At 40.5% G+C, this 25,707-nt stretch overlaps 1 protein-coding gene across 11 annotated transcripts in view; it reads left to right on the forward strand.

The window, feature by feature from the left end:
- Positions 1-25,707, forward strand: part of Il15 (interleukin 15) — a 59,095-nt gene that overhangs the window by 21,413 nt on the left and 11,975 nt on the right. For all 11 annotated transcript variants that reach the window (XM_052166341.1, XM_052166340.1, XM_052166348.1 and 8 more), the window contains 2 exons: positions 23,744-23,842; positions 24,976-25,073. In XM_052166341.1, coding sequence (XP_052022301.1) covers positions 23,831-23,842; positions 24,976-25,073 — 110 coding nt within the window. In that variant the 5' untranslated portion in view covers positions 23,744-23,830. The remainder of the gene's footprint in view (positions 1-23,743; positions 23,843-24,975; positions 25,074-25,707) is intronic.

The raw sequence follows: 25,707 nt of genomic DNA on the forward strand, positions 1-25,707 counted from the left end.
GCACCATCAGTGAAGACTAACAAGGCAGTGCATAGTGAACCAATGCCAGAGCCCCCCCCCATTGTCTGTGGGGCCATATTTACACTCTTCCTAAACATCACATGTCCTCTCTCATGTGTCTCCTTCAGCAAAACATCCTCTCACTTGCCTGCTTCATCAAAACACCCTTTCACCTGTCTGCCCCAGCAAAACATCATATGACATAAGCGAATTTCCAAAGAATTTCTACTTCAGAGGTCTCTGTTGTATGTGTTTTCATGTCATGCCTTCTCCTTTGGTATTTCAGCCTGGTACCACTGCCTACAGGCTCTGGTTGTCCTGATATCCATGGTAAACTCTATTTGGCTAAAGCTTTCAATTATATTTCTTATTATCCTTCTGATTTTCAAAACTGTGTTTTCACTATAGTAAGGGTAAAGCCTAAATAGAAGTGTGAAGTGGAAGACATATTGCCAGTTACATAATGACTAACAGATAATTCATTATTTGATTTTTTTCTAGACTTAGTTTTCTACACACTTTCCATTAAAAAAAGAATGAAAAATTTGCTTTGTAGCTTTGTAACTTAAAACCATATCATGGCATTTTTACCTATGGCATTAGAGGTAAATAATATCATGCACATAGTAATGCAGTTTAAATATATTAAACTCCATCATTGATTTCCTTAATTTGGGTAGATATTGGATATACTCAACAGAATGTATTTCTTTTGTGTATGACTTTGCATATTTCTAACAGTTTTTTGTTAGAAAAAAATTTGGAGTTTGGGCATCTTACTCAGGCTTCTCCAGAGAAACAGAACCAAAAGTACATGCTATTACAAATGGGGACTTATTGAGCTGACTCAGGACATCAGAGAGGCTGAGAAATCCTGCAGTGACTGCTTGTAGAGTGGAGAGTTGAATCTGCCGAGACTGGAAAAGCTAGAAGCCTCAGAATGAGAGAAGGGCCAAGGGGCAGCCCTGCTCCAAGACCAGAGGCCTGGCAGTCCCTACAGAGGCTCTGGTACAAGTCTAAGGTCAATAATTAAAGAGGCTTGAGTCTTATGTCTATAGGCAACAGCAACAAATAAGTGAACTTGGCCAGAAATGGAGAGTGTACATGAAAGCTGGCTTCCCGCTTCTACTTTTGTGGTCCAGTTTGCTCACAGCCAGTCCTACCTCTTGGGGTTCATGTCTGCCCTGCTCATTCACCCAGGAAGCAATTTTCTCCAAATTCCCCTGCACAGACATTCCCTGTTTTCTGGGCATCTTCTCAATTCAGCCAAGCTGACAGCCTGAGTAGCCATCATAGACATAAGAACTTATAGGTATTATTATAGAAAATTTGTGAGCACTGATTTGATCATCTCTGTGAATCTTCCTAACACTGGCAGTTCACCAATGCTGACCTTCCCGGAACTCTTCTGGTTCCACACAGAAGATGGCAACAGTTGATGCCAAATGTAAATATCTTTCAGGAAGCTGTAGGCATAATGTTTTGTGCACTGCATAAAGGTTATCCTTGTGTTATTCAAATGTTGATTTCTTTGCCCTCATATCTTGTTTCAATTCAGATATGGCTTTTTAATGTTTATTCTTAGAAGCTTCTGTCTCAAGTTTGCATAAACATTGGTGCTCATTCACTTTCTGCCTTGCCAATAAAAGCCAATGAGCCAATACAGGGCTTTAGAGAGAATGAGGTGGGATTTCTGATTCTAGAAGGGGTGAAGAAAGAACCAGAAAGGGAAGGAGGGAACCTTAAGGACAGGTTGATAAAAACATCAGGAGAAGACAGATGAATCAAAAAGTTTAAGTCAATGCAAACAAAATGGGACTGTTGTCTGGGAGGAAGCCTGACTAGCCTGGAGATTTAGAATGGAGTAATGATTGCTCAGTATTTGGCTTAAGGCAATTTTAATAAATCTTAGTCTCTCTGTATGATTATTGGGAAACTAGCAAAGGTAAGGAAATACAATTGTTTTGACTAATCTACTACTTAATTTAAAATAACCATCTTTCAGGAAACCATACAGAGAATAAAGAGGTTGAACCTGGTGTCAGGGACTGGGAGGGGGTGGGGTACTCATAATTCTATAGCAAAGCTCGAGGAATGTAAAAGATACTGTGAAATCCAGACTGTAGCCTTTGTAGGACAAGCAACGGAGGCTAACAATCTTTGTGTAAGAACCTCCCTTGGGGTAGAGGGAATAGAGGGGCATGGCAGAAACCCACTGGTAATGGTGAACCACCATCAACCAAGTATTCTGAGAGGCAACGAGCCCTGCTGCCTGAAAAGTTAATCTGAACAGCAACACTTCCTGGAAGAAGGAGAGAAGGCTGTGCATGGTCTGGGCATCCTAGAGCTCACTTACAACAGATAAAGGCATGGGAAGGTAATGGCATGTCTCTGGGTGGCATCGTCGCACAGTGAAGCTGGAGTTGACAGACTGGCACCCAAGTGCCAGTGAACGTCATCACATCCATGCAAATGGTCACATTCTGGCACTTGTCTGAACTGTTTCCTTTTTCCCATGGAAACTTAAAATGCTGCTGCTCAGTTCTGATTCACAAGGCAGAAGTTACCAGAACTTTCTTCCCCTTTCTTTGTCTGTAACTCCTTACAGTGCAGTTTGCTTGGCTCTCTGCACCGGGAATGTTTACTCTGCAACCCTTCTCTGGGCAGACTTTCCTGTTTCCTCTTATTTTCCCAGTTTAAAATCTCTGGCTTTCCTGGAAGTTCACTTATGTAAATGCTTCCATGTTTAAAGATAACATCATATTGTCTTTACTGCTCTTCAGATGTCTTTGGGACATCGATGCTCTTCCACAGACTATTTAAACCTGTGTTGCCTCATTTTCAAGCAATTGAAAAGTTCTTATACCATTTTTTTCCTTGCATTTTTCACACCAAGGATTTCTGTCAAATTTTGTAATGGCTTTCTTGATGACACAAGATATGCTTGGTTTTGGTAATGTTCTCGGAGGGCTTGGGCATGGCGGGAGCTGTGCCTGTGTTGATGAGCTGTGCCATTGCTGAATGCCATGTGTCACATGAATCAGCTGGACCAATGTCTGGAATTAGTCCTGGGCCTATACCACATGTGCTGAAATTTTCTACTTTCTGTTACATTGGATTTTAAAAGAAATGTTTAGGAAGTGTCCGAGGTGATCTTGCATTTGACTGCTTCTCCTTCCTACCTCAAAGCCTTGAATTTTAAAACAATACTTTGCATTGTGTTGCCTTCCCTGATAAGCTGGCCTTCTTAAGCCAAGGAAATCCTACACCATTTTCCAAATACGGCTATTTGAGTTAATGTTGCTTCACATTAATATTGTGATGGATACCCTAGCTTATTGACTTATGAACATAATTTCAAAACATGCTAGTATATTAAAAGTAATCTAGATGTTCATGGAAAGAATAACATATTATGTTCAATTAAGATTTATCCTAGAAATTAAAGCTTATTGTCTAAAAATAATTCATCATATCCTAGAAGCCAAAGGGAAATAATATACAAATGCCCACAGATGGATAAATTTAGTTGAAAAATAGTCAATAGTCTTTACCCATGTTTAAAAATAATGATAACTCAGGGCTGGTAAGAAGGCTCATTAGGTAACGTTCTTGATGCACAGATGTGAGGATCCATGTTTGGATAGCTAGCACCTATTTAGAGCTGGGTTCAGTGCTTCACATTGGTAACTCCAGCACTGGGCTGAGCTAGGAGAGTCTCAGAGCTCCTTAACTACTCAGCCTTGATGAAGCAATGAGCTGCAGTTTCAGAAGGATGCTGCCTCAAAAAAGTGGGTGGAGACACATCAAACGAAACACTAGATGTTGACCTCTGACCTCCATGCACACACTCACACACTTGTATGTGTAGCTGCATACCCACATATACACATCCATAGGCACACGTACATAGGCACATGATACGTATATGCCCAAATTCATACACAATAACGGTGAGTCAACAAAGTAAGAGATAGACATCTTATACACATTGAATTTGAATGCATATATACACAGCTGTAGCCCAGACAGCATGACATAGCTAATGACAAAATGCTAGAGGCAGTTCTGATAAAGATACAAATGACGTGTATCCTGGTGATGTTGGACCAGCTCAATTATCGATGCCGACAAGAGGGTGAGCTAGCACTCAAAAAATAAATAAATAAATAAATAAAAAAATAAAAAAACCAAACCAAAGCAAAACAAAACAAAACAAAACAAAACAAAAAACGGTCTTCCATTTTGATGACTTGTTACTTAGAAACTCCCCAAAGCATCTCATTGGAAAATTCCAACATCTAAAACAGGCATCTTTAAAAACATAAACCTGACTCACTATGTAAACCCCCCCTGGGCTGGGAAAAAGAACAATCTGGAGAAACTGAAACTGAAACTGGTGAACGGGGGTTGGAGGAGACAGGTAGGGATTTTTTTTTCTCTAATGAAAACTGTGGGGAAGTGGATAGAGAAGGATGGGTCCAAGGCCAGGTGTGGAAAAAGAACATGAACAGACATTTTGCATAAAAAGAAATATAAATGGGACTTTACCTCATCAATAGATATTCAAGGAGACATAAAATGCTACTTGTTATTTAATATTTATTGACGAAATGATGGATTGAATGTCTATGCCCTGAACATACTTGTATTCTACAGGGAGATTTTTCAGGATGGACAAGAACTGTTGGGAGGCTCTGCCTAATGACCAGGGTAGAGCAGAAAGCATTTGATGGGCAGGCTTTGGAGGGCCATTTTCATGAGTATCGTTTCAGAGCGTGTTTCTTGTTTCTTTTATTCCCACCGTTTACCTCTTTCAGTGCAGAGCTGAAATGCTCTGGATAGCTCAAGTAAGTGACCTCTTTAGAGAGACTGGGCCTGGCCCCTGACCTTCCTGCCTTTACCTTTCGTGTTCTAGGTTTGGAGGTAAGAATCATAGTACCTTGCCTGCATCTTCAGTCACATCCATATGTGGCCTCTATAGAAAACTGAAGGAGAAAACAAATTAGGAACTTTAAAATTTGCGCTTTTAATTTATTATTAGAGTCAGGATGGGGTGGTGCACAAGTGTGGAGAATAGAGTATAACTTTTTCTCCCGTTTCTCCATGGGAGTTCCCAGTGTGGACCTCAAGCCACGGGTCTTGGCAGGTCACAAGTCACTCTACCCACTGAGCCTATTCCATTGCCTCACAAAGCTTTAGCTTTTGTCAACTTTGTAAAATATAAAAATGGCATCACTCTTCAATACCATAGAGACTGAGTTCCATGGTATATTCATTTACTGTTTGTTTTTTCATATTTTTAAACTATCTGCCCAATTTCTTTTATAATTAGCAATAGAAAAATATGAAAAGGTTCTTAATTTTTTATAATCACTTCCTATATTAAAGAGCTATATGCTAATATATTTATTTTACTTTATAAAAGCTATTAATCTTATAATTTCATTATGTATTAATGTATAGAACTTAATGAATTTATGTCCATCAAATATGCTGTTCTCCTGTTTTTGAATTAAAAATATCAAATCTATATCTCTAGCAAGAAATCAGATATATTTTCTGTGGATAGCTTTGTTTTAAAAATCTGCAGTTTGCAGTTTGTAACATGTTATAAGCTGAGACTCTATGCTTTCTCTGAAAAAGTGGGTTGATTGCTTCATGTGCTCTGCTAAGTGGTTCTGCTAACCTGCTGCTTCAAGACGCACAGTTAGAAGGTTTCACAGACAGACTTATTTTAGCACTCGTGAACCATTTTCTTTTCATAAACTAGTGGACTGTAAGCTCCAGTCTGTCTGCTTCCTCTCTGTTCTTTTACTATTTAAATAATGTCTGTACCAGTGGATTATTTTCTAGATGAACTTAGAAACACAGGGGCGATTTCACTTCCTTAATCAGCTCTTGTATGTGAACTTTGCTTTCAATTTCATTTCTTAGGAAATAATTTGGGGAAAAAAGTGACATTTTTGTAATGTGTAGTATTTCCATTTTAAGGATTAAGTCCACACTTGACATTATTTAACTGCATATCTGTCTTCCAATCTACACTTGTTTTCTCTGTGTAATGCTGATCTGTTCATTATTATAATCATTCCTAAAACTGTATAATCTGCTTCTCCTGCATAATGCTGGGATATAGAATAATATGTAAGAAAGTTATTTGTTATATAGCTGTTATTTATTATTGACATTTCCCCCAACATGTCTAATAGATGCTGACATGTTAGTCTTTGTGGCACCTCTGGTGTTTGTTGAGCATTGTCAATTGCATAATTATAGAAGTCATGGCTATTGTATTTTCTCCTTGTTAATAGTGGTGTTAATAGGCTATATTTGCATAAACCTCTGTGTATTTAGTATTGAACCGAGCAGAATTTAGATCCCAGATTTGCCATTTAGTAGTTTTATTGCAACCTCCTACAAGCTTCCTGTGCTCTTATTTTTTACTTGTAAAATGGAGACTGTTATCAGATGTGTCTCATAAATGTCCTAGGCACGGGAACAGTCCACAGCCTGCAACATTGCTTTCACAGCACTTGTAGCAGATGCTTGCAAGGAAAAGCCATAGTGTATGTCTCATTATCTCTTGAGATGGGAATGTAGAAGGGATGAAGTGTGACGGCACGGCTGCCTGACTCACTGTGAGGAGGACGTCTGTCTGTGCACCCATGGTTAACTTACTCCTGCTGCGTTCTCACAGCCTATGCGTCTTTTTAAAAAGGATGCATGTGTCCAGTCAGGGGGGAAAAATGAAGGAACAAGCTGGTCTTCTGCTTTTGAGGGCTCTGTTTCTTCCGTTGGAGGAAGGAAGGGTGGAGTTGAATCAAACACTGAGTTTTTGAAACGCTTGGCCCTTTTTGTAAAATCCTCTAGGAGTGCTTGATAATGTGAATGTGTTTATTTTTCTCTTAATCTTAAAATGCATAGAACACACTGTTAGAACACTCTGGGGGTTACTCAGATCTGCACTGATATGTGAATTATCATCATTACCGTCAACCCTTACAGACCTTACTTATTTAATCTCTTCATCTGGTACAACAGGCTTTGTTACTATTCTGTAGTCTGGTATTGCTAACATTTTTATTATGGGACGTAAAGTTCTGCTATTGTCACAGTTAGTAAAGCTTACTTCATCAGAAATATAATTTGAGCACTGCATGATTGTAGAGTGAACACATTCTCTTTATTAATACATATTATGTAATTGTGTTAACACCATTTTGTAATTTTATTAATGCTCCTGCATTAATGTCACATGAACTACAACATATGCATACCCTTGTTTTACGAATGCAGGGCTTTTTGTGAGGACACACTGGTGCTCCCCTGACCCCGTCTGTCTCCCAGGCTGCATGGCTACATTTTCTCTGACATGCTGGCTGGGTACAGCTTCCTTTAGGCAATCTTGCAACTGCTGCTCCAGTACGAATTCCTCAGGTCTCTTTCATGTTCCTAGTGAGTTTTGGCAGAAACCTCTTCATCTTCCGGAGAGGAGATTTGTGTCTGTTAACTCAGTCCTTCTTTGCCTGACTAACGTTCATCCTTATCACGGGGTCACATCTGGTTGCTTCCAGACTGGGATGGCTTTCTTGCTGATAATTCTGGATACAGAGTACTTAGTTCACTACCGATGATGCTCAGCCCACTTCCCATGGGTACCAGCTTTGAGATGAGAAGTTAGTCTATGCATGCTGGCTTCTGCTTTGGTTTCCTTTGTTATCCCCCTCTCCTGGAAGAACACCAGAATGTACGTTATCCTCATAGTGAGTCCTCAGTGAAAAATTTCTTCTCTTCATATGGAAAAAAAACCAGATTTAGAGTAACTTTCATCTCCAAGGTAGCATCTTTAGGAAGCCTAGCCTACATTGTGGGGGACTGTTACCATTGGAGCTGACCCTGGTTTAATTCTTAAAAGTGGCTTCATGACTTTCTGTTCTGGTGCCGCTATAATCTGGGCGATCTTGCAGTAAGATGTCTGCTGGCCAGTTTTGTGTCAACAAGCTAAGGTCATCTGGGAGGAAGGATCCCTGATTGAAATGAAATAGGGCTGTAGGCAAGCCTGCGGAGCATTTTCTTAATTAGTTGATGGGGGAGGGCTCAGCCCATCATGGGTGGGGTCACTCCGGAGCTGGTGGTCCTGGGTTCTATAGGAAGGCAGGCTGAGCAAGCCATGGGGAGCAAGCCAGTAAGCAGCACCCCTCCATGGCCCTCCGTATCATTTCCTGCCCTTTAGGTTCCTGCCCTTTTTGAGTTCTTGTCCTGACTTTCTTCAGTGATGAACTGTGGTATGGAAATGTAAGCAAAATAAATATTTTCTTCCCCGTTGCCTGGGTTATGGCGTTTTATCACAGCAATAGTCTAAGACAATATGCAACTTCTTTGTACCTCAGCTTTATTATATTTAACATGATAATAATGTTTCCTAGCAAAATTACTGATACAAAAAATTAGTAACAAATAAACAGATGAGATTAGAGGTCTTGATAATGCTCACCTATTGTTCATGTCATCATTGATAGCAAGATGTTCTGATTTTTATATTTGAAGATGCAAAATGCAAAGAGGGTGTGGCACCATTATTCTTATATCCAAAGTGAGGGACACAAGTGTCTTCCTGTTGGAAGCTAAATGGAAATGAACCTGGAAATACAGATGCATAATTGAGCAGGACTTTGAAAGTTCATTAGAGTCAAGGACGATCAAGAGGACCTGAACCTATTACAGGTATTACTTGACTAAGAGATGCTGGTTGAAACCCACCATCAGGAGCACACAGCATAAGCAAAGTATGTACAAGAGACAGTTGCATGGATACAATGGCAAGATGCGCTTAGTTCAGGCTGTGTGGCTTCCAGAATCATGGTCATGAGGTAGATTAGAAAGGTTGATCTGAGAACAAAGAGTTCTCCAGCCTAGGGTACTCCTGGGCCATCAATGTCTGTATTCTGTTGGCTTTAGGAGAGATGGAGAGTTATAAGATGAGAGTGCTGTGTCTGAGGAGATAATTTTACTTTTGCCCTTCTTACTCACACAGGCCTTTTTCATCTCAACCAGCCATGTTTCTGCTTGCATGCCTTTCTTGTGCGCACAGCCACAGACACTATGTGTCCATGAGAGCAGCAGGCAGACCATGTCCAGAGGACACCACCATTCTCAGCATTCCTTCCTTAGGTCTGGCTTTTACAGCCTTTCCATCTTGGGTACCATCCCTGGGCATTGGTGGGTGTGATGTAGATGTCCCATTTAGGAATGAACATCCAACAGCCACTGCTGGATTCTCTCACTACGGCTGTCCAGAAGAAGACTCTCAATTATCCTTAACTTGTCAGCACCATGAAGCATCTTTTAAAGGTGTCTATCAACTATAAAATTAGGTTCAACAAAATCCATACTTTTTAAATGTTGATTTTATTTTAATAGAATATCAGAAAATTCCTAATTTTGTAGGTTTATGGAATTAATGGAGAATAATTCTTGACTTCCTTCGTATTGCAAGAACAAAGAGTGATAGCTTTGATTTATAAGAGTTTTATGGTATGAGACAGAATTAATTGTACAGGCTTTAGGAAACAGAGTTTGACACCAACACTTTGTGATGATTAGGTTTATGGGAAAGGATATTGTTAAATTCTTTTAAATCCTGACCAAAGCAAGATCTACATCTTAGATAATATTTAAATAAAGAAAATCTGAGTTCTGGTATTCTGTCCTTTCTAACTAAGGAATTTCTTAAACTAGCCATGAGTAAGGAGTCCATCTTGTTTTCTTGATTACATAGATATTAGAGATTAAATATATTTCATTGACATGATTTTATTAGTTGCAAGGTTAGCCAAGACAGGTTGCTTTTACAAGAGATTTCTATAGAGCTCAAATTTTCTCCAAATACAAACTCGAAATTTTAAAAGACAATATTTCATTTCACATAAGTTGATAAATTCTATCGTTCATTAGATTTGTACATATAAATGCTCAGTTCAGGTCACAGAGAGTGATTTTAGAAAAACTTTGTTATTCCTCATAGTTTTGTTGGTTGATTCCATGATTTATTTTTATTTTCATCTGGACTCTTGGGGTGGCAGGTATGAACGTCTATACAGTTTCAATCATTATTGTCTCCACTGAATTTTGTTGTATGCCAGTAGAATGAACAGAGAGGACAGACATTTTCAATCCTAACCTTGGAACTCACACAGATTTTCAGGCATAACTACTCACATGTGGACAGGGCTTGGTGCTGATTTGAGGAGAGAAGTAGAAACCCTGCCTCAGTAATGGGACTTGGGGAAAGGCACATGAAACAGGTGAGATCGTTGTGACTGTCTTAGCCCATGTACATGTGGGGGAGGTTTTAATTTACCATGTACTATAGGGTAAATTCATTTTTATTTATGATGGTCAACCACTGTATTTTTTGTATTTCAAAACCACAAGTAGCATATAATAATAAGAAAAGCAGGCCAGCAAGCTTCAGTTTAGTCTGGTTGCAGTTGATGCTGGCATGAGTTTTTGATTAACTTCTGTCTGATGTTTCATGAGGGAATGATTTATGTCTGTGATAAAGTCCAGCAGTTTATGCATTTCAAAGTCCTGATCATTACACTGTGTTCAGTGTTAGTAGGACTTAGTAAGCTTTGTTTCACAGTTGCTGTCAATTTCATGCCCCTATAACAAGATCAAGGATCAGTTCACTATTGCTTGAAACCCTCTAAATGAGTGCTGTCTTGTCCTGAAGGCCTCAGATCCACTCCCATTGCGTCTTACAGAAGGTCTCCCCTAGATGAACATCTTCCTTTATATGTTCACACATTATCTTCCTCTAATGTAAACTACTACCTGCAGTTGCTGGGCTCATCTATCTTTGGTAGAGTGTGAGCTCAGCGAAGACAAATATAACAATGTCTTTGTTCATGGCTCTATCATTTCCTCCCGCTATTTCTAGAGCACTGCAGTGGACAATTGATGTTTAATTTCATCTGGAATAGATTGTAGTAAAGTTACCCTCCTTCTTTTACATATTCGCATGTAAGTAACTAATACTGTAGAATCCCTCCTTCAGGTCAGTACTGATGAGTTTGGGCATTGAAAATAAGAAGTATGCAATGATTGTGTGTGTGTGTGTGTGTGTGTGTGTGTGTGTGTATGCAATAGGAATTAATGAAAAAATGGCCGTGACTTTGAAAGAACGCAGGAGGTGTGTATAGAAGGGCTGAGGGAAGACTGGAAAGGAAAAATGACACAACTATAATGTAACATCAGAAATAAAAGAAAAAAGTCTTAAAAATAACTATTATCCAAAAAATTGCTCTAGATTGATTGCATAGTCTCATTACTTACTATTAAAATAATTTAAAACAACTATATATATATACATAGTTATGTATAAAATAGATAAACATAATAAATATTTAGTATATATCTATTTTCAACACTTGCAGTGAAACACATTGTTCTATAAATTATGTTTCTATTGGCGTGTAAGAAATCATGACCAATGAGGCTTTAAACAACATCTTCAAGAGAGTCATAGTTTACATGGGTATCAAGTTCAATTGGATATTCTTTCCAGAGTCTCACTAGGTAGAAAGCAAAGGCATTTGTGAAGCGAGCTCTTATCTGAAGATGATGGAAAGAATCCATTCCTTGGCTCATTACAGTTTGCTGACAGAATTCAGTCTTTGTAGGTTAGTAGTGAGACTGATATTTCCTCACTGGCTATCAGCAAAAGCTGCTTACCATGCTGGAAGCATGGGTGCTGTGTTTCATAGCACTCATTCTTCTCAAATCATTGGTGATTTATATGGTATACATAATTTAAAGTCTAATTATTTTCTCAGAATCTCTCTCTACCAGTTAGAAAACATCTCTCTCTCTCTCTCTCTCTCTCTCTCTCTCTCTCTCTCTCTGTCTCCTTCATGATTAATGTCATATTTTATGCTTGTGCTCAGCAACATCTCTGGTCAGCCATTCAGTATGTCACGACATGGTCATAAGTCCTGTCATTCACATACTACAACACAGGGGTGATATTGCAACACAAGGCACAGGGATGATATGCCTGCCCCTTGTCACACTCCCACTTGAAGAGAGAAGCATAAATCTACAAATCACAAGGAATTGGCAGAATTAATGTCAGCAAGCCTGCGGGTTTGTCCTTACACAGCATTCATTGTAGAGCTCGATTTTGATTGATGGGCCTTAAGGAAACAGCCATATCATTGTCCAGCCAGTCTGTGTGGGTCTCCAATACTACTATAAAAAGTACCACCTCTGAGGGCTCAAGCCCAAGCTCTCCCCCCTCGTCCCATAAAACAGCAGGTCCAGATGGTCAAGCAGGGCATAAATGATGTTTCGTTATGCTCTACATAATTTTGATTTGTGCTTGTGTTTGTTAGTGTAATCTGCCCTATTTTATCACCTGCCTTGATGCTGCCTTCTCCCCTCTGTCTCGTAAACACACTGAAGAAATTTGGTTAACTGTTGTCATGTCCAAATACCCATGGAAATTCTACTTACTTGCTTTTTTCCAAGTTAATTGTGTTAAATGGCTTTGAGTCTCTTAATAAGGCATCAAGGGAACTGCAAAAGATGCAAACTCAATTGAGAAAAAGGCAACCAGGCGTCATGACTCATGCCTGTAAGCCAAGGGCTTGGGTACCTGAGGCAGGAGAATCACCCTTAGCTTAAGCTTCTTAGTGAGTTACAGGACTGCCTGGCTACAGAATGAGACCCTGTCTTAAAGCACACACACACACACACGCACATGCACACGCACACGCACACGCACACACACACACACACATGCCTACACACATACAAGAAAAAACAAAGATATTGAAGAGAAGAGGGAAACCGTATCCAGGATAATAAAATAACCACAGATAATTAACTAGAGATCACAAACATTTACATGAACAAAAATGATCTTCCCCACAAAAGGAGAAATTGACACAAGGGTCATCCCACTGACCTTAAATAAGATAAAGATGGCATACATTTCCTGGGCAGGAGACTATAGCATGTTGATAGAACCATTGCCTTTTTAGCTGACAGCTTGTTTGTCTCCGTGCTGAGTACCCAGGGAGTCACCTGTTCTCTTAGCATTCACCAGGCCACAGCTCAACTGACAGACTGTAGTCACTTCCTGTGTGTTTTGAATGGTGTGGATTGTGGGTTAAACAGTTTAGAGCTAGCTTATTTGGTAACTCAATAGGGGCAAGTCAGTAGACATCACTGGGCTGCAACGTTCATACTTATAAATATACATAGTTCCAAAATTACCATACACGATACAAGTATCATTTATGATGTGCTTTGAGTTGGGCTTTGACTAATGAGAAATCACTTCCTGGATCTTGTAGAAAGAGGAAAAAGTAATTCTGGGTGTGTGTGCTTGTGTCCATCTTTGAGCAAAGTCTTGTGGAAAGTGTGTGGGCACAGCTGTGGGGAAGCTCTAGGAATAATTTTTTCCTTTAGAAATAAAAGGCTTTTCCCCCCCCAGTATTTTCAAAGACATCTTTCTTTATTCTTTGGGCCAGAAATATATTTATATCAAATGCTACTTTGATATAAATGGAAAAGAAAAAAAGAAAAAAATGAAAAAGAAGAAAGAGAAAACTTTATACTTGGTTGCCTTTTAAATGAGACACATATTTCTGCTCTCCAACACAGATTATTAAAATAATACATGAATGCCAAACACGATAGGGCAGAGTAGTTAGTGTGGACACACACTGTCTTTTAAAACGTCGGGCCTGCCTTTTCCCTCTGTTGTAGATTATGAGAACTGTTCGTGCTGTCATTTTGATGGGTTATGCCTGAAATGGATGGCTCAGTTTTGACAAGTCAGAGCCTTCACATAACGCTTTGAAGCGTTAAAGGAAATTAAATGAACAGTAAAATTATAAATTGGGCCTCAGCTATAACTTCTCTCCCCGGAAGAGAGGCTATTAAGGGTAACATGCACGTAGGGAAAGATTCTTTTTCCTGGCAATAAAATTAGGACAATAACAACCAACAGAGAATGAATCTATTTGTGTTGCCATTTGGCGTTTCAAAAAACTCCAAAGGCACCTCTACCACGCAGGCACGGATACTGCTATATATTTAAGTGTTGCCATAGTGCAAAGGAAACAGCTGTTTATGTTTTCATTTTGGTTTTATTTTCTGTTTCTATTGCTGCTCTGTCGGTGCATGGCTGCATAAAGCTGTAGGATTCTGTTAGTGGGGACCGTGGAGGCCATGTGCTTTGGAAGCAGGTGATGGGTTGGTTTTCCAGCTTGAGAGCGGTTCTGGTTGTAGCCAGAGGGAGGAGCATGACTTTGTGTGTGAGAGACAGGAAGCGACAGGCCACCAGTACCACGTCCAGAAGTGTGCACTCCCCGACTCTGAGCTTCCTTCTGTGGGGTAAATATTATGTCACCAGTTTCATTTCTTTTGTTCAAGCTGTCTGAGACTTGTAAGATGGCTGCTTCTGACAGACACAGGATGGAAAGCACGGTTGTAAAGTTGCCACCCGGAGATGACTTTATGCCTTGGCTATAAAGGAAGCTTTCATAAAATTTGATCAGAAAGCTTCTTTATGTGTTGCCGTCAGGTTTGCTACCAATGAACCGACAAAATCCCGGTGTTAGTTTTACTGAGGGCATGTTTGACTTGCGTGTTTGGACGTATCCTTCATTTTACCACCCACTGTTCCTTCTCCAAACTGCTTCCCCACCGGCCTCCTGTAGAAAGACCCACACAGTCCCTGCATCTCTCCTCCCTGTACATGGAAACCAACCAAGCCTTTGGGTGTCTCCCTTGGACATTTGAAAGGACAACAACCAAGTGCCATTTAACAGGTGCTCTTTTTACCCCAGACCTTACTGCTGAGACATACTTCATATGAGACAGTCCTCAATATCTATCAGGTGGTTTGGAGATCATTTCACTGTGGCAAATATGTTTTCATTTCAGTTCTGCCGTGTTACAAATTCTTGTTCCAACACTTTCTTTCTTTCTTTCTTTCTCTCTCTCTTTCTTTCTTTCTTTCTTTCTTTCTTTCTTTCTCTCTCTCTCTCTCTCTCTCTCTCTCTCTCTCTCTCTCTCTCTCTCTCTCTCTCTCTCTCTTTCTTTCTTTCTTTCTTTTAAATCACAGCCTTTCCCATAAGCACATGGGTCCAGATGTCTCGGCCCAGGGCTGCAGGCTTGCTTGCCCTGTCACTCCCTGTCTCTCATACACAAAGTCTGCCCTTACTCATAGATCCATCTCACAGACCCTCCCTTACCCTTGCATGACCCTGGCTTTGCTCTCTTACATACTAGCACTGGTGATATCTGCATGGCCCACTGCACACCTGATATGACCTACAGTTCAGCAACATAGTGGTTCTGTTATATATTAATTGAATGATGTATGATCTAGTGCCTATATCTGTTACGACTTAGTTTCCTTCCTTCCTTCCTTCCTTCCTTCCTTCCTTCCTTCCTTCCTTCCTTCCTTCCTCCCTTTCTTTCTCCTTTCTTCCCTCTCTCCCTTCCTTCCTTTCTTTCTCTCTCCCCTTCCCTCTCTCACTCCCTCTCCCTCTCCCTCTCTCCCTTCCTCCATTTCCCTCCCTTCCTTCTTTCCTCCCTTCCTCCCTCCCTCCCTTTCTTTCTCCTTCCTTCCCTCCCTCCTTTCCTACCTACCTTCCTTCCTTTCTTACTCTCTCTCTTCCCTCTCTCCTTTCTTTCCTTCCTCTCTTTCCTCAGTTTTGAATTACTGCTTTGCATTATTCTATAACATGAGCTATGAAACATTTCATTCCTTTCAGTTTTTCTTACAGTTGGCTTGCTTCGTCCGCTTCTACAAAAAGGAGCAGAAATTCTTTAAAGGCTAACATAAGTCTCAGTAATCTTTCGTCTGCTCTGGAAACAGGCTACTTGATGTCTTAGTTATGGTTACTATTTCTGGGCTGTGGCACCACATGACCAGAAGCAACTCCTAGAGGAAAGGGTCTTTTTGGCTCACATATCCTGAATCCTAGTCCACTGAGGGAAACCAAGGTAGGAGCTTAGAGCCAGGCAGGAGGCAGGAGTTGATGCAGAGGCCATGGAAGAGGGCTGCTAATGGCTTGGTCAGTCTGTGTTCTCACTGAACCCAGGGCCACTAGCTATGGGTGGCACCACTCACACTGGGCTGGGGCCTCCTCCATCAATCACTAATTAAGGAAAAGCTCTACAGGTTTGCTTACTTCTCAACTCATGGAGGGAGTCAGTTGCTCAGCTGAGGTTCCTTCCGCTCTGATAATTCTAGCTAATGTCAAGGTGACATAAAACCATCCAGGACACTTGGTGTTCAGAAGGAAATTTAACAACAGAGGCATTTCTCTTTAAAAATAAGAAAATAAATCCAAGAGTAATTAGTGACCCCAACAAGCTGTTTACTTGTATATCCAAGCCACGAGCAGTAGTGATGCCCAAACACTATCAACCACCAGGAAACACATTTTCTCTACTCCTCTTGCCCTTTGCTTGATAAGATTTTAGTCAGGCACAGTCCTGAGTGACTGAAGGGCTGGGCTGAGGCAACTGAGATTCTCATGGCGTCTTTCATCCTTTAAAAGTTTTATGTTGTCTGTCTCTATTGGAAACTGGGAAATCACTTCTCCCAAGACAAGCACTTGAGTGGTTCCTAACTGTTCCAGAAGACTCTTTTTCTGTTAGTGTGTACAGTCTTTCTGTGCAGGCTCCAGATGAGTCACTTGGGGCTTGACTGAGGGCTGCGCCTGCGGAGTATCCAATATCGATCTGTTGTGTGGATGCTGAGGGCAAGTGCTATTGTCTGCTGGCTGTATACTGTCCATACACTTCAATTTAATATAAAAATTTATTGAACTAAATGAGACATGCATCTTGCAGACACTTTTTTCCCAATTCTAAGTAGTCAACATCAGAACAATAAAACTGGTCTTCTGTATGGAAGAGATTATTAATGTGGGACATTGCTCTTGGTTGTACTTTCCCCTTTCAGAAACATTTTGCTGAGTTATAGTTTTCTGAATATTTGTTCAGATACCAACAAAAGTAAGATTAACTATTTATTACCACCATGTACAAGTTACTAATAAACCAAAACTCAGATTTGCTGTTTGTTTATGTACTTCTAAATTTATGGTTATGTGTCTTGGGGGTGGGGAGGCTGGAGAGATGGCTCAGAGGCTAAGAGTGCTTGCTGCTCTTGCAGAGTACCCACATTTGGTTCCCTACACCCAGGTCAGGTGACTCAAAACCATTAACTTAAATTTTGCAGGATTTGATGCCATCTTCTGGTCTTTTCATGTACTGCATTCATGTACACTTGTACATAATTAAAACTAAGTAAAAATTGTAAATTATAATATGATTTCTAAAAGAAAATATAAAATCTAAAATAAGAAATATTTAATAATGGCTAATTTTCTAGTCTTGTTAGACAATATGACATCTATTTATTTATTTGTGTGCCCGTGGGGTATGTATTCCAGGAGCTTATGACAGCCAGAGGAAAACAACCTGAGTAAGTTTTCTCCTTACACCATCTGAGACCCAGGATTTATTTATTTGTTTGTTTGCTTATCTATCTATTTATTTTAACATATACAAGTGCTATATCTATAGGTACACCTGCATGCCGAAAGTGGGAATCAGATTCTATTACAGATGGTTATGAGTCACCATGCGGTCGCTGGGAATTGAACTCAGGAACTCTGGAAGAGCAACCAGTGCTCTTAACTGCTGAGCCATCTCTGCAGCCTTTTTAGACAATATAACTGTGGGAAATATTGGTACATAAGCTCTCCACATATTTTTTTTAAATAAAGAATTACATCTTTTCCCCATCAAACATTTGATCAAAACCATCTTAATCATAAATTTATGGCTAGACTATATTTCTTAGAAGTATCTTTTTGGAACCAGTGTCTCACTGGCAAGTTGTGCAGCTTCACATGGACTCTATGAGGTTCTGGGTTTGACTGGGGCCTATTCAGAGAGCAAAGTCCTGAGGAGCTAGGGGTTGTGGACAATGAGGTGTAATGACTGTGGTTAGAGTGGAATGCAGATTCTCTCTGCTCTTAGTTGTTTATCACTGTAGGAAGCTGGAATGAGTTACTCAAGTACTTAAACAACTTCTGGCTTGCTTCCCGCTGGCCATGGAATGTTGGCCCATTCAACACCATGAGTCAATAACCATGGATCAAACAGATTTGGAGGAAAAGCCTGTCACAGTTAGGGTTTTATTGCTGTGAAGGACACCATGACCAAGACAACTCTTCTAACTGGGACAGGCTTACAGGTTCAGAGGTTCAGACCAGTATCATCAAGGCAGGAGCAGGGCAGCATCCAGGCAGGCATGGCGCAGGAGGAGCTAAGAGTTCTACATCTTCATCTGAAGGCAAACAGGAGAAGACCAGCTTCCTGGCAGCCAGGTTGAGGCTCTTAAAGCCCATGCCCACAGTGATACACTTCTTCAGACAAGGCCACACCTACTCCAACAAGGCCACATCTCCTAATAGTGCCACTCCCTGGGCCAAGCATATTCAAACCAGCACACTGGCCATGCACAGATCTTTTTTCTTTGTCATTATTTCTTGATCAATTTAATGCATTTATTTCCATATCGCTTATACTGGATTCAGTATTATAGTTAATCTAGAGATGTTTTAAAATATGCACAAGTACTCTATCATCATATATAATAAACTTGAGTATCAGTAGGGGTTTGGTATCAAGAATGAAGGGTCTTGAAATTAGTCTGCAGAAACAGGAACATGTAGGAACCTATTCCATGTCTTCCTTGTTTGGTTCTTACAATAACAGTTGTATAAAAATGAGAAGGTAGTGTTAGAGATACAGAAGAGATCTTTAGGAGGAGAGGGCTTATAAGAAATTTTCAGACAAATCTTTTCTATTTCTGTCTTTGCTGAGATTTCTAAAATACTGAGAATAGATTTGTGGAGCTTCTGTGAAGAGGTCAAAGTGCAGGGAAATAGGATGCAGGAGATATTTGGAAATTCAGATGTGGGGGCAACAATCAAAAGTCATCCCGATAGAGCTTCTGTGCAGTCTGTGTTGGAGAAATGGAAAGAGGGCATGTAAGGGTCTTAATTGTTAGAGAACAGCCCTGTACTCAGCTAGTTAACCATTAATATGTAACTTCCACATCCATTCAACTAAATTCTTACATTTTCGGAACCGACAGCCTCTCCTTCCCGGGAGAGTGAGCATGGTTAACCAGGAGTTATAAAACAACTCATTCAAGTACACGGGGTGTTTATTGCTTTAGAGCCACAGTTTGTCTGAGAAGTAAACTTCTGGTCTGTGTTTTTATTGTAGTTGAACTATTAAAATACCACACTGAATTCCTGCCACATGCAACTGTTGCTCAGTGTCACTGTTTAAGGATCCTGGGGTTTCTAGTGTCTGGGATACTCAGAGTCTGCAGCTTGGTTGTTGCAGGTCACAGACAAGCTGGCCCCAAGCTTCCACAGCTGTATCTCTGGACCTCTCCAGTGCTTCTTCAGAGACTGGCATCATTCAGGGAGTCTCACGGCACAGCAGTGTCATGTACTAACCTCTTTGCTTCTGTGCAAACTTTATTCCCTCTTACTGCCACTTGACTCTAAAGCATCCTCTCTTTTGGAAACATGTATTTAGTATCACTTATTATTCATATACCACGATAAGGTTGCTTCTCCTTCTGCCCATGAAATTTTATTGCATGCATATTCACAGCTAATTTATATATCGTATGCAGTTTGTTGTTCTCTTCATAATGAAATTTAACCCGCTGTGATGGTAATTGTAAGTGAAAAGAGAAAGGAAAATGGTAGAACACCAGATGAGGCAGAGAATTGGGAGACAGGTATTTGCTTTGAGATTCTTGGAAACACACCTAGGTAGTAGCACAAGGGGAATCGGGTGCTTTGGCTTTATTTTCTGCAATATTTGGGTTCTGCCTTCATCTGGTTTCTGTACAGAACAGAACTGATAGACTGACTCACTACTACAAAGGAGAGTTGTCAGCTTGGCTTACACAATTGGGAGTAAAGAATTCAAAGGACCCTGCACATCCTGAGTGTTAACAGCTCAGACCACATGCTCTGTTGCTGAAGGCCCAGAGTGCTCCTTTTGAGTCCATGTTGGAAAACTGAAAGAAGCCTTGTTCAATGTCATTGAAGGATGACAGCAGCCATGGCAACTGTAGAGTAGATGTTTTCACCAGCAAATGGAGAAGGTATGCAGGCAAAGAGAAGCTTTTCCTCAGACCACCCAGGCATGTATGCTAGTCTACCTTCCCCTCTTTTCCTTAAAGAAAATAAGGAGACCTTTCCATGGGCATTTCTTCTTAACTGATTGCAGGTTAATCAAGTTGACAACCAAGAGTGGACTGCACAGCTCTCTAAGAAAGAGAATCCCGAGCTAAGACTGAAATTGTTTGTGTAGGCCTGCATATCTTTATAGAAGAGATATTTTAAAAACATGAACCATCTTAACTGGTCATTTGTTCTCGTTATCTTGTGCTAAACTGTAAGATTTAACATCTCTGAAGTTGGACACCACTGAAGGAAAGAGGAGTACTTAATACACTGTTTTGGAGTTGAAAGTCCAACACGAGGTGGCCTTATTATTGTGTCACCTGGTCACAGTGTCATTTGAGGTATATGTGACTTCCCCATGGTGAAGGTGCACACTAGAAGGAGAGAGTGCATGGCGAGACTATAATCTGGGTTTCATAACATCCCATTCTGATGGGAACTGAGTGGGATTCCTGTAGAGTTATACTAACACCTTCCAACGGCAGCTGGAGAGCAGTCACTGAAAATCTGCCACTGTGAGGCACAAGGTGACTCTCTCAGTTGTGTTCAAACAAAGCTGGAGTAAGGGGTGCATAGGAACCAGGTGTCATCAGCAAAACAAATACTTGTTTGTCAGAAGATCTGGTCTCTTGGTTGTTAAGTGGGGGGCACCAGCCACCTATTTTGATGATGAGGCTGAACTGAGATGCAGCCAACCCCATTCAGAATCTGCAGCCACTTTCAAGCTATAGTGGACATCGATGTAATTATGAGAAAAAGTGCAGGACCTTCAAAGTATGAGTAACTTATTACCTGGCCCTTGGTGGAAAATGACTTTAATTTGTACAGTAGTGATAACTTGTCCACTGTTACCTCCCACTTTTATGCTGTAAATACACCACTCGGGTGGATAAAGTCTTGCTCATGTGCTTTCCTCCAACTTTACACTATCAGTCCTCACTCATGGCTAATACCTCAAGGTAGGGTTAAAATAACACTTTGCTATAGAGACCTGCAGTGTAGGGAGAGAACAACGCATGCTTCACATTCCACTGGCCTTAATACTTCCAAGCTCCCTGCTCCTGTCTGGTTGGTGCTTACTTACAGTTTTTAATCCATTTCTCTGCCTAGTCCATGTCATATGTCACTTGTGAGTTGCCATGCCTGGAGCATACACAGACATAACACAGAGATAACTTAATAGGCTCTTGTTACCGGCGAACTGGAAAGCCATGGTCCTTAGTTAAAAGACTATGGTCAGAACACTTTTCTAGACAAAGAACACAAGTTGTCTTGAGGAAGAGTTAATCAAGCTTTACTGAAATGAAAGCAAGGTGGTTAAGAACAGACCTCATGAAGGCTGGTGTAGGCTGAGTGGGAAACCTGGTGGACCCTCACATCTTTGCTGTTCATGCTTTGTGTTGTGGCCCAGGGGACTAGTGTCAGCCATGTGTAAACCAGCCTTGCTGCTTGATATGTGAAACGCTGTGGAGGGGAAGGCTAACGCCAGGGTCACAAGGAACGTGGGTCAAGACATCATGGAAGCAGCTGGGCAGTGGTGGTGCACACCTGTAATCCCAGCACTTGGGAGGCAGAGGCAGGCGGATTTCTGAGTTCGAGGCCAGCCTGGTCTACAGAGTGAGTTCCAGGACAGCCGGGGCTACACAGAGAAACCCTGTCTCGAAAAACTAAATCCCCCCCCCAAAAAAAAGACGTCATGGAAGCACTGTACTAGCCACGCATGCCTAGTATATTGTTTTATACCCTGTTTTTTTCTTTTAAGAATGATTTGTAAATAAGATGGCAAAATGACTCAGTAGGTGCTTGATGCCAAGTCTGATGGCCTAAGTTTGATCCTAGATCCCCAAGTGGTGGAAGGAGAGATGGACTATCACAATATGTTCTCTGACTTCTACACATGTACCATGGCATGTGTATGAGCGTATACACACACACACACACACAGATTCCTACATACACCACACATATACAGACACACAGATGCAGACACACACACACACACATACACACACAGTAAATGTAAAAAAATAAGGGTAATATATTGCACATAATTTACAGCAAATATTTGAACACTAGGAAGCATCTGAAATGTGTAAAATATTGAGATAATTGTGATAAATTATATCAGTGAAGCAACAGAGCTTCATCTTTTCATTGGTAAGGGCTACTAGTGTGTATCATTTTTGACAGCACGACCATCCATATTTGACATATTTTGAGTCTGAATATTTTAATGAAGTGGAGTTTCATGGGCGTGTTTAACTATCACATGTTCCCCTGTTTTGGTTTAGAAAAATCATAATTTTGTTATATAGGAAATTCTCAAATGGTGTTCCCATTAAAAATTATCTTAAAGAGCACACCTAAGACATCTATGTAAAGCCTGTAGATGAGGCTGTTGTAAATTCAATTATTGGTTGGTGGTTATGTCAGTCTGTGTATTTGATTGCTCTAATCCTAATTGAGATGGCCCTGAAACCGGTCAGATCTGGTACACTGTGAGAAAGAATGGCCTTGTTCTTTTATTTTTTATTTTTTAATCTTCGTTTTTTAAATTTAGATATTTGCTTTTTCACATTTCAAATGTTATCTCCCTTCCTCGTTACCCCTACGACAACCCCAATCCCTTACCCCTCCCTCTGCTACCCCTTTTCCACTTTCCTGACTGGCATTGCCCTACTCTGGGGCATCGGGCCTTCACAGGACCAATGGCCTCTCCTCTCATTGATGTCTGAAATGGCCATTTTCTGGTACATATGTAGCTGGAGCCATGGGTCCCTCCATGTGTACTCTTTGATTGTTGGTTTAGTTCCTGGGAGCTCTGGGGTACTGGCTGGTACATATTATTGTTCCTCCTACAGAGCTGCAAACCTCTTCAGCTCCTTGGGTCCTCTCTCTAGCTGCTCCATTCGGGACCCTATGTTCAGTCCATTGGTTGGCTGTGAGCCATGGGTATTTTGATCCACCTTCCAACAAAGATCAAAGTATCCACACTTTGGTCTTCCTTCATCTTGAGCTTCATGTGGTCTGTGAGTTGTATCTTGGGTATTCCGAGCTTTTGGGCTAATATCTACTTATCAGTGAGTGCATACCATGTGTGTTCTTTTGTGATTGGGTTACCTCACTCAGGATGATATTTTCTTGCTCTATCCATTTGCCTAAGAATTTCACGAATCCATTGTTTTTAATAGCTGAGTAGTACACAGCCGGGCATGGTGGCACATGCCTGTAGTCCCAGTTGCTTGGGAGGCTGGGACAGGATTGTGCTTGAGAGTTCAAGGCCAGCATCCTGGGTATCAGACTTTTGTCTTTAGTCCTGGCAGTCATGGGATTTCTGTGACGCCAGGTCAGATTTTCTAAATGATTCTGCTTCTGGCTTGCTTGTGTTTTGATCATCATCCCTTACCCTGGTTGTGTTGCAGGAGGTGTTCTGGATGGATGGCAGCTGGAAGCCCGTCGCCATAGCCAGCTCATCGTCAACACTGAAGCACTTAACTGGGCATTAAGTAATGAAAATTTTGGTAAGGAAAAAGAGAGAGGAAAATTGCATATCCCTTTTCTTATAAGGTCACCTTAATCTCAGTTCTACTTTATAATAAGTGGCATGATTATTCTCTAAACATATCTGGCTGTGACAGATATCTGTTTCTCCAAAGTTCATCTTGGTTTTGAAAATAAGTAGCATGGGCTTTTGAAAACAAGACTAACATTATACCTGTGTTTTTTGTGCCATTGTTAATGTGTTAACTACACTTCTTCAGTCTCTTTTGTTCTCTAAATGTTGATTCACCCCATACATTGTGTCTCCGAGGACAAAGTCTGGTGTTACGCATGCATCTGTTCAGCAGAGTCTACATAGAGTACAGTCTCTTGGTGCTTGAGGTGTTGACTGATGCTGTTCTCTGTGACTATAAAAGCTCTGACAGCACTGAAGAGTCAGGACAGAGAATTAAAATTGGGTCTATCTCAGACAAATAAGGTTCTAAATATATGAGAAAAGTTGTCATGTAGGGGTTAGAACGAGAAAGGATATACTTCTTTTTGAGACAGGATTTCATCACTCTGTAGTGTTGGATGATCTAGAACTCACTATATAGAGCAGGACAGTCCTGAGTTCCCAGAATTTCTTGTCTCTGTCTCTCTCATCCTTGCAGACATCAATCCTAGCCCTGGCCCAAATACCTTTATGGGTTTAATATTTATCCAGTTTTTCTCCATGTGATAATATGTATTTTTATTTCCATAAACTTACATGAAATTAATGTATAATTAGTGTGCTTGCTGTTGTATCACATTGCTAATCTGTACAGTATATAATGTATAGTCTATTAATAGAGAGAGAAGGATGAAAGGAAGAGGATGATGACAGAAAGAGCTCAATAGTCCCAAGGGTATACATGTCAATCACTAAGAATGTCAGTTTATCATTGACCTTCAGCTGGCGAAATGTCTACTGGAGATATGGTGTTTACAGACAGATGGAGATTAGAATAAAACAAAACAGAAGATGCACTGAAATTTCACTGTTTCCATAAAGAGTATTAATTGTGAAATGACACCTTTACAATTTTGGACCTAAAATACAATAAAATATAATCGCCCATGTTTTTAACTAGAGATATTTTACCATATTGTCTATGTTTATGTTTTCCAGAAACCATATATGAGGAATACATCCATCTCGTGCTATTTGTGCTTCCTTCTAAACAGTCACTTTTTGACTGAGGCTGGCATTCATGTCTTCATTTTGGGGTAATTTCATCTTTGGTCATAGCTGTTATCATGTTAGCGGCCATGATCATTTGTCCCTGAATGTCTTGATGTTGAAACTGTATTACGTTCAGTGTCCTTGTCTGTAGGTCTTCACTCTTCAGTGTAGGATATCAGGTGACTGTGGAGCGCTTGGAAGATTTGCGAATCCTTAATTGAGGATTTTGGCAGCTTGGCAGTATTCCATATGACTATTCTATCTCCTAAAGCAATTGTGCTTTTTGCTATAACTATTTCATATACTGATATCATGTATGTAAGTTGTCCTCCTTAGACAGACTGTCATTGGCTGACATGGTTTGTTCCTGATCTTTTTTAGAATAACTGTTTTTCCTGGGGCTTTAAGAATCATTCCACAGTCACGTGATCAATGTGTCTTTTATTCGGGATATTAAATGTGAGTTTTAACCAAAGTGAATAAACTTGTAATCACGCATCTTATATTTAGCCAACTCTTCAGTGACTAGGAAATCATCCTAGCATCAGATTACCTTGGGCATCATGAAAAAGGGACATTTACTCTCAAAGTTGTTAAGAGAAAGTGTCAACCCTGAGATTTCACCTTACAGCAGTCAGAATGGCTAAGGTTAAAAACTCAGGAGACAGCAGGTGTTGG

The sequence above is a fragment of the Apodemus sylvaticus genome, chromosome 21 (assembly GCF_947179515.1).
Source record: "Apodemus sylvaticus chromosome 21, mApoSyl1.1, whole genome shotgun sequence".
NCBI classification, from domain to species: Eukaryota; Metazoa; Chordata; class Mammalia; order Rodentia; family Muridae; genus Apodemus; species Apodemus sylvaticus.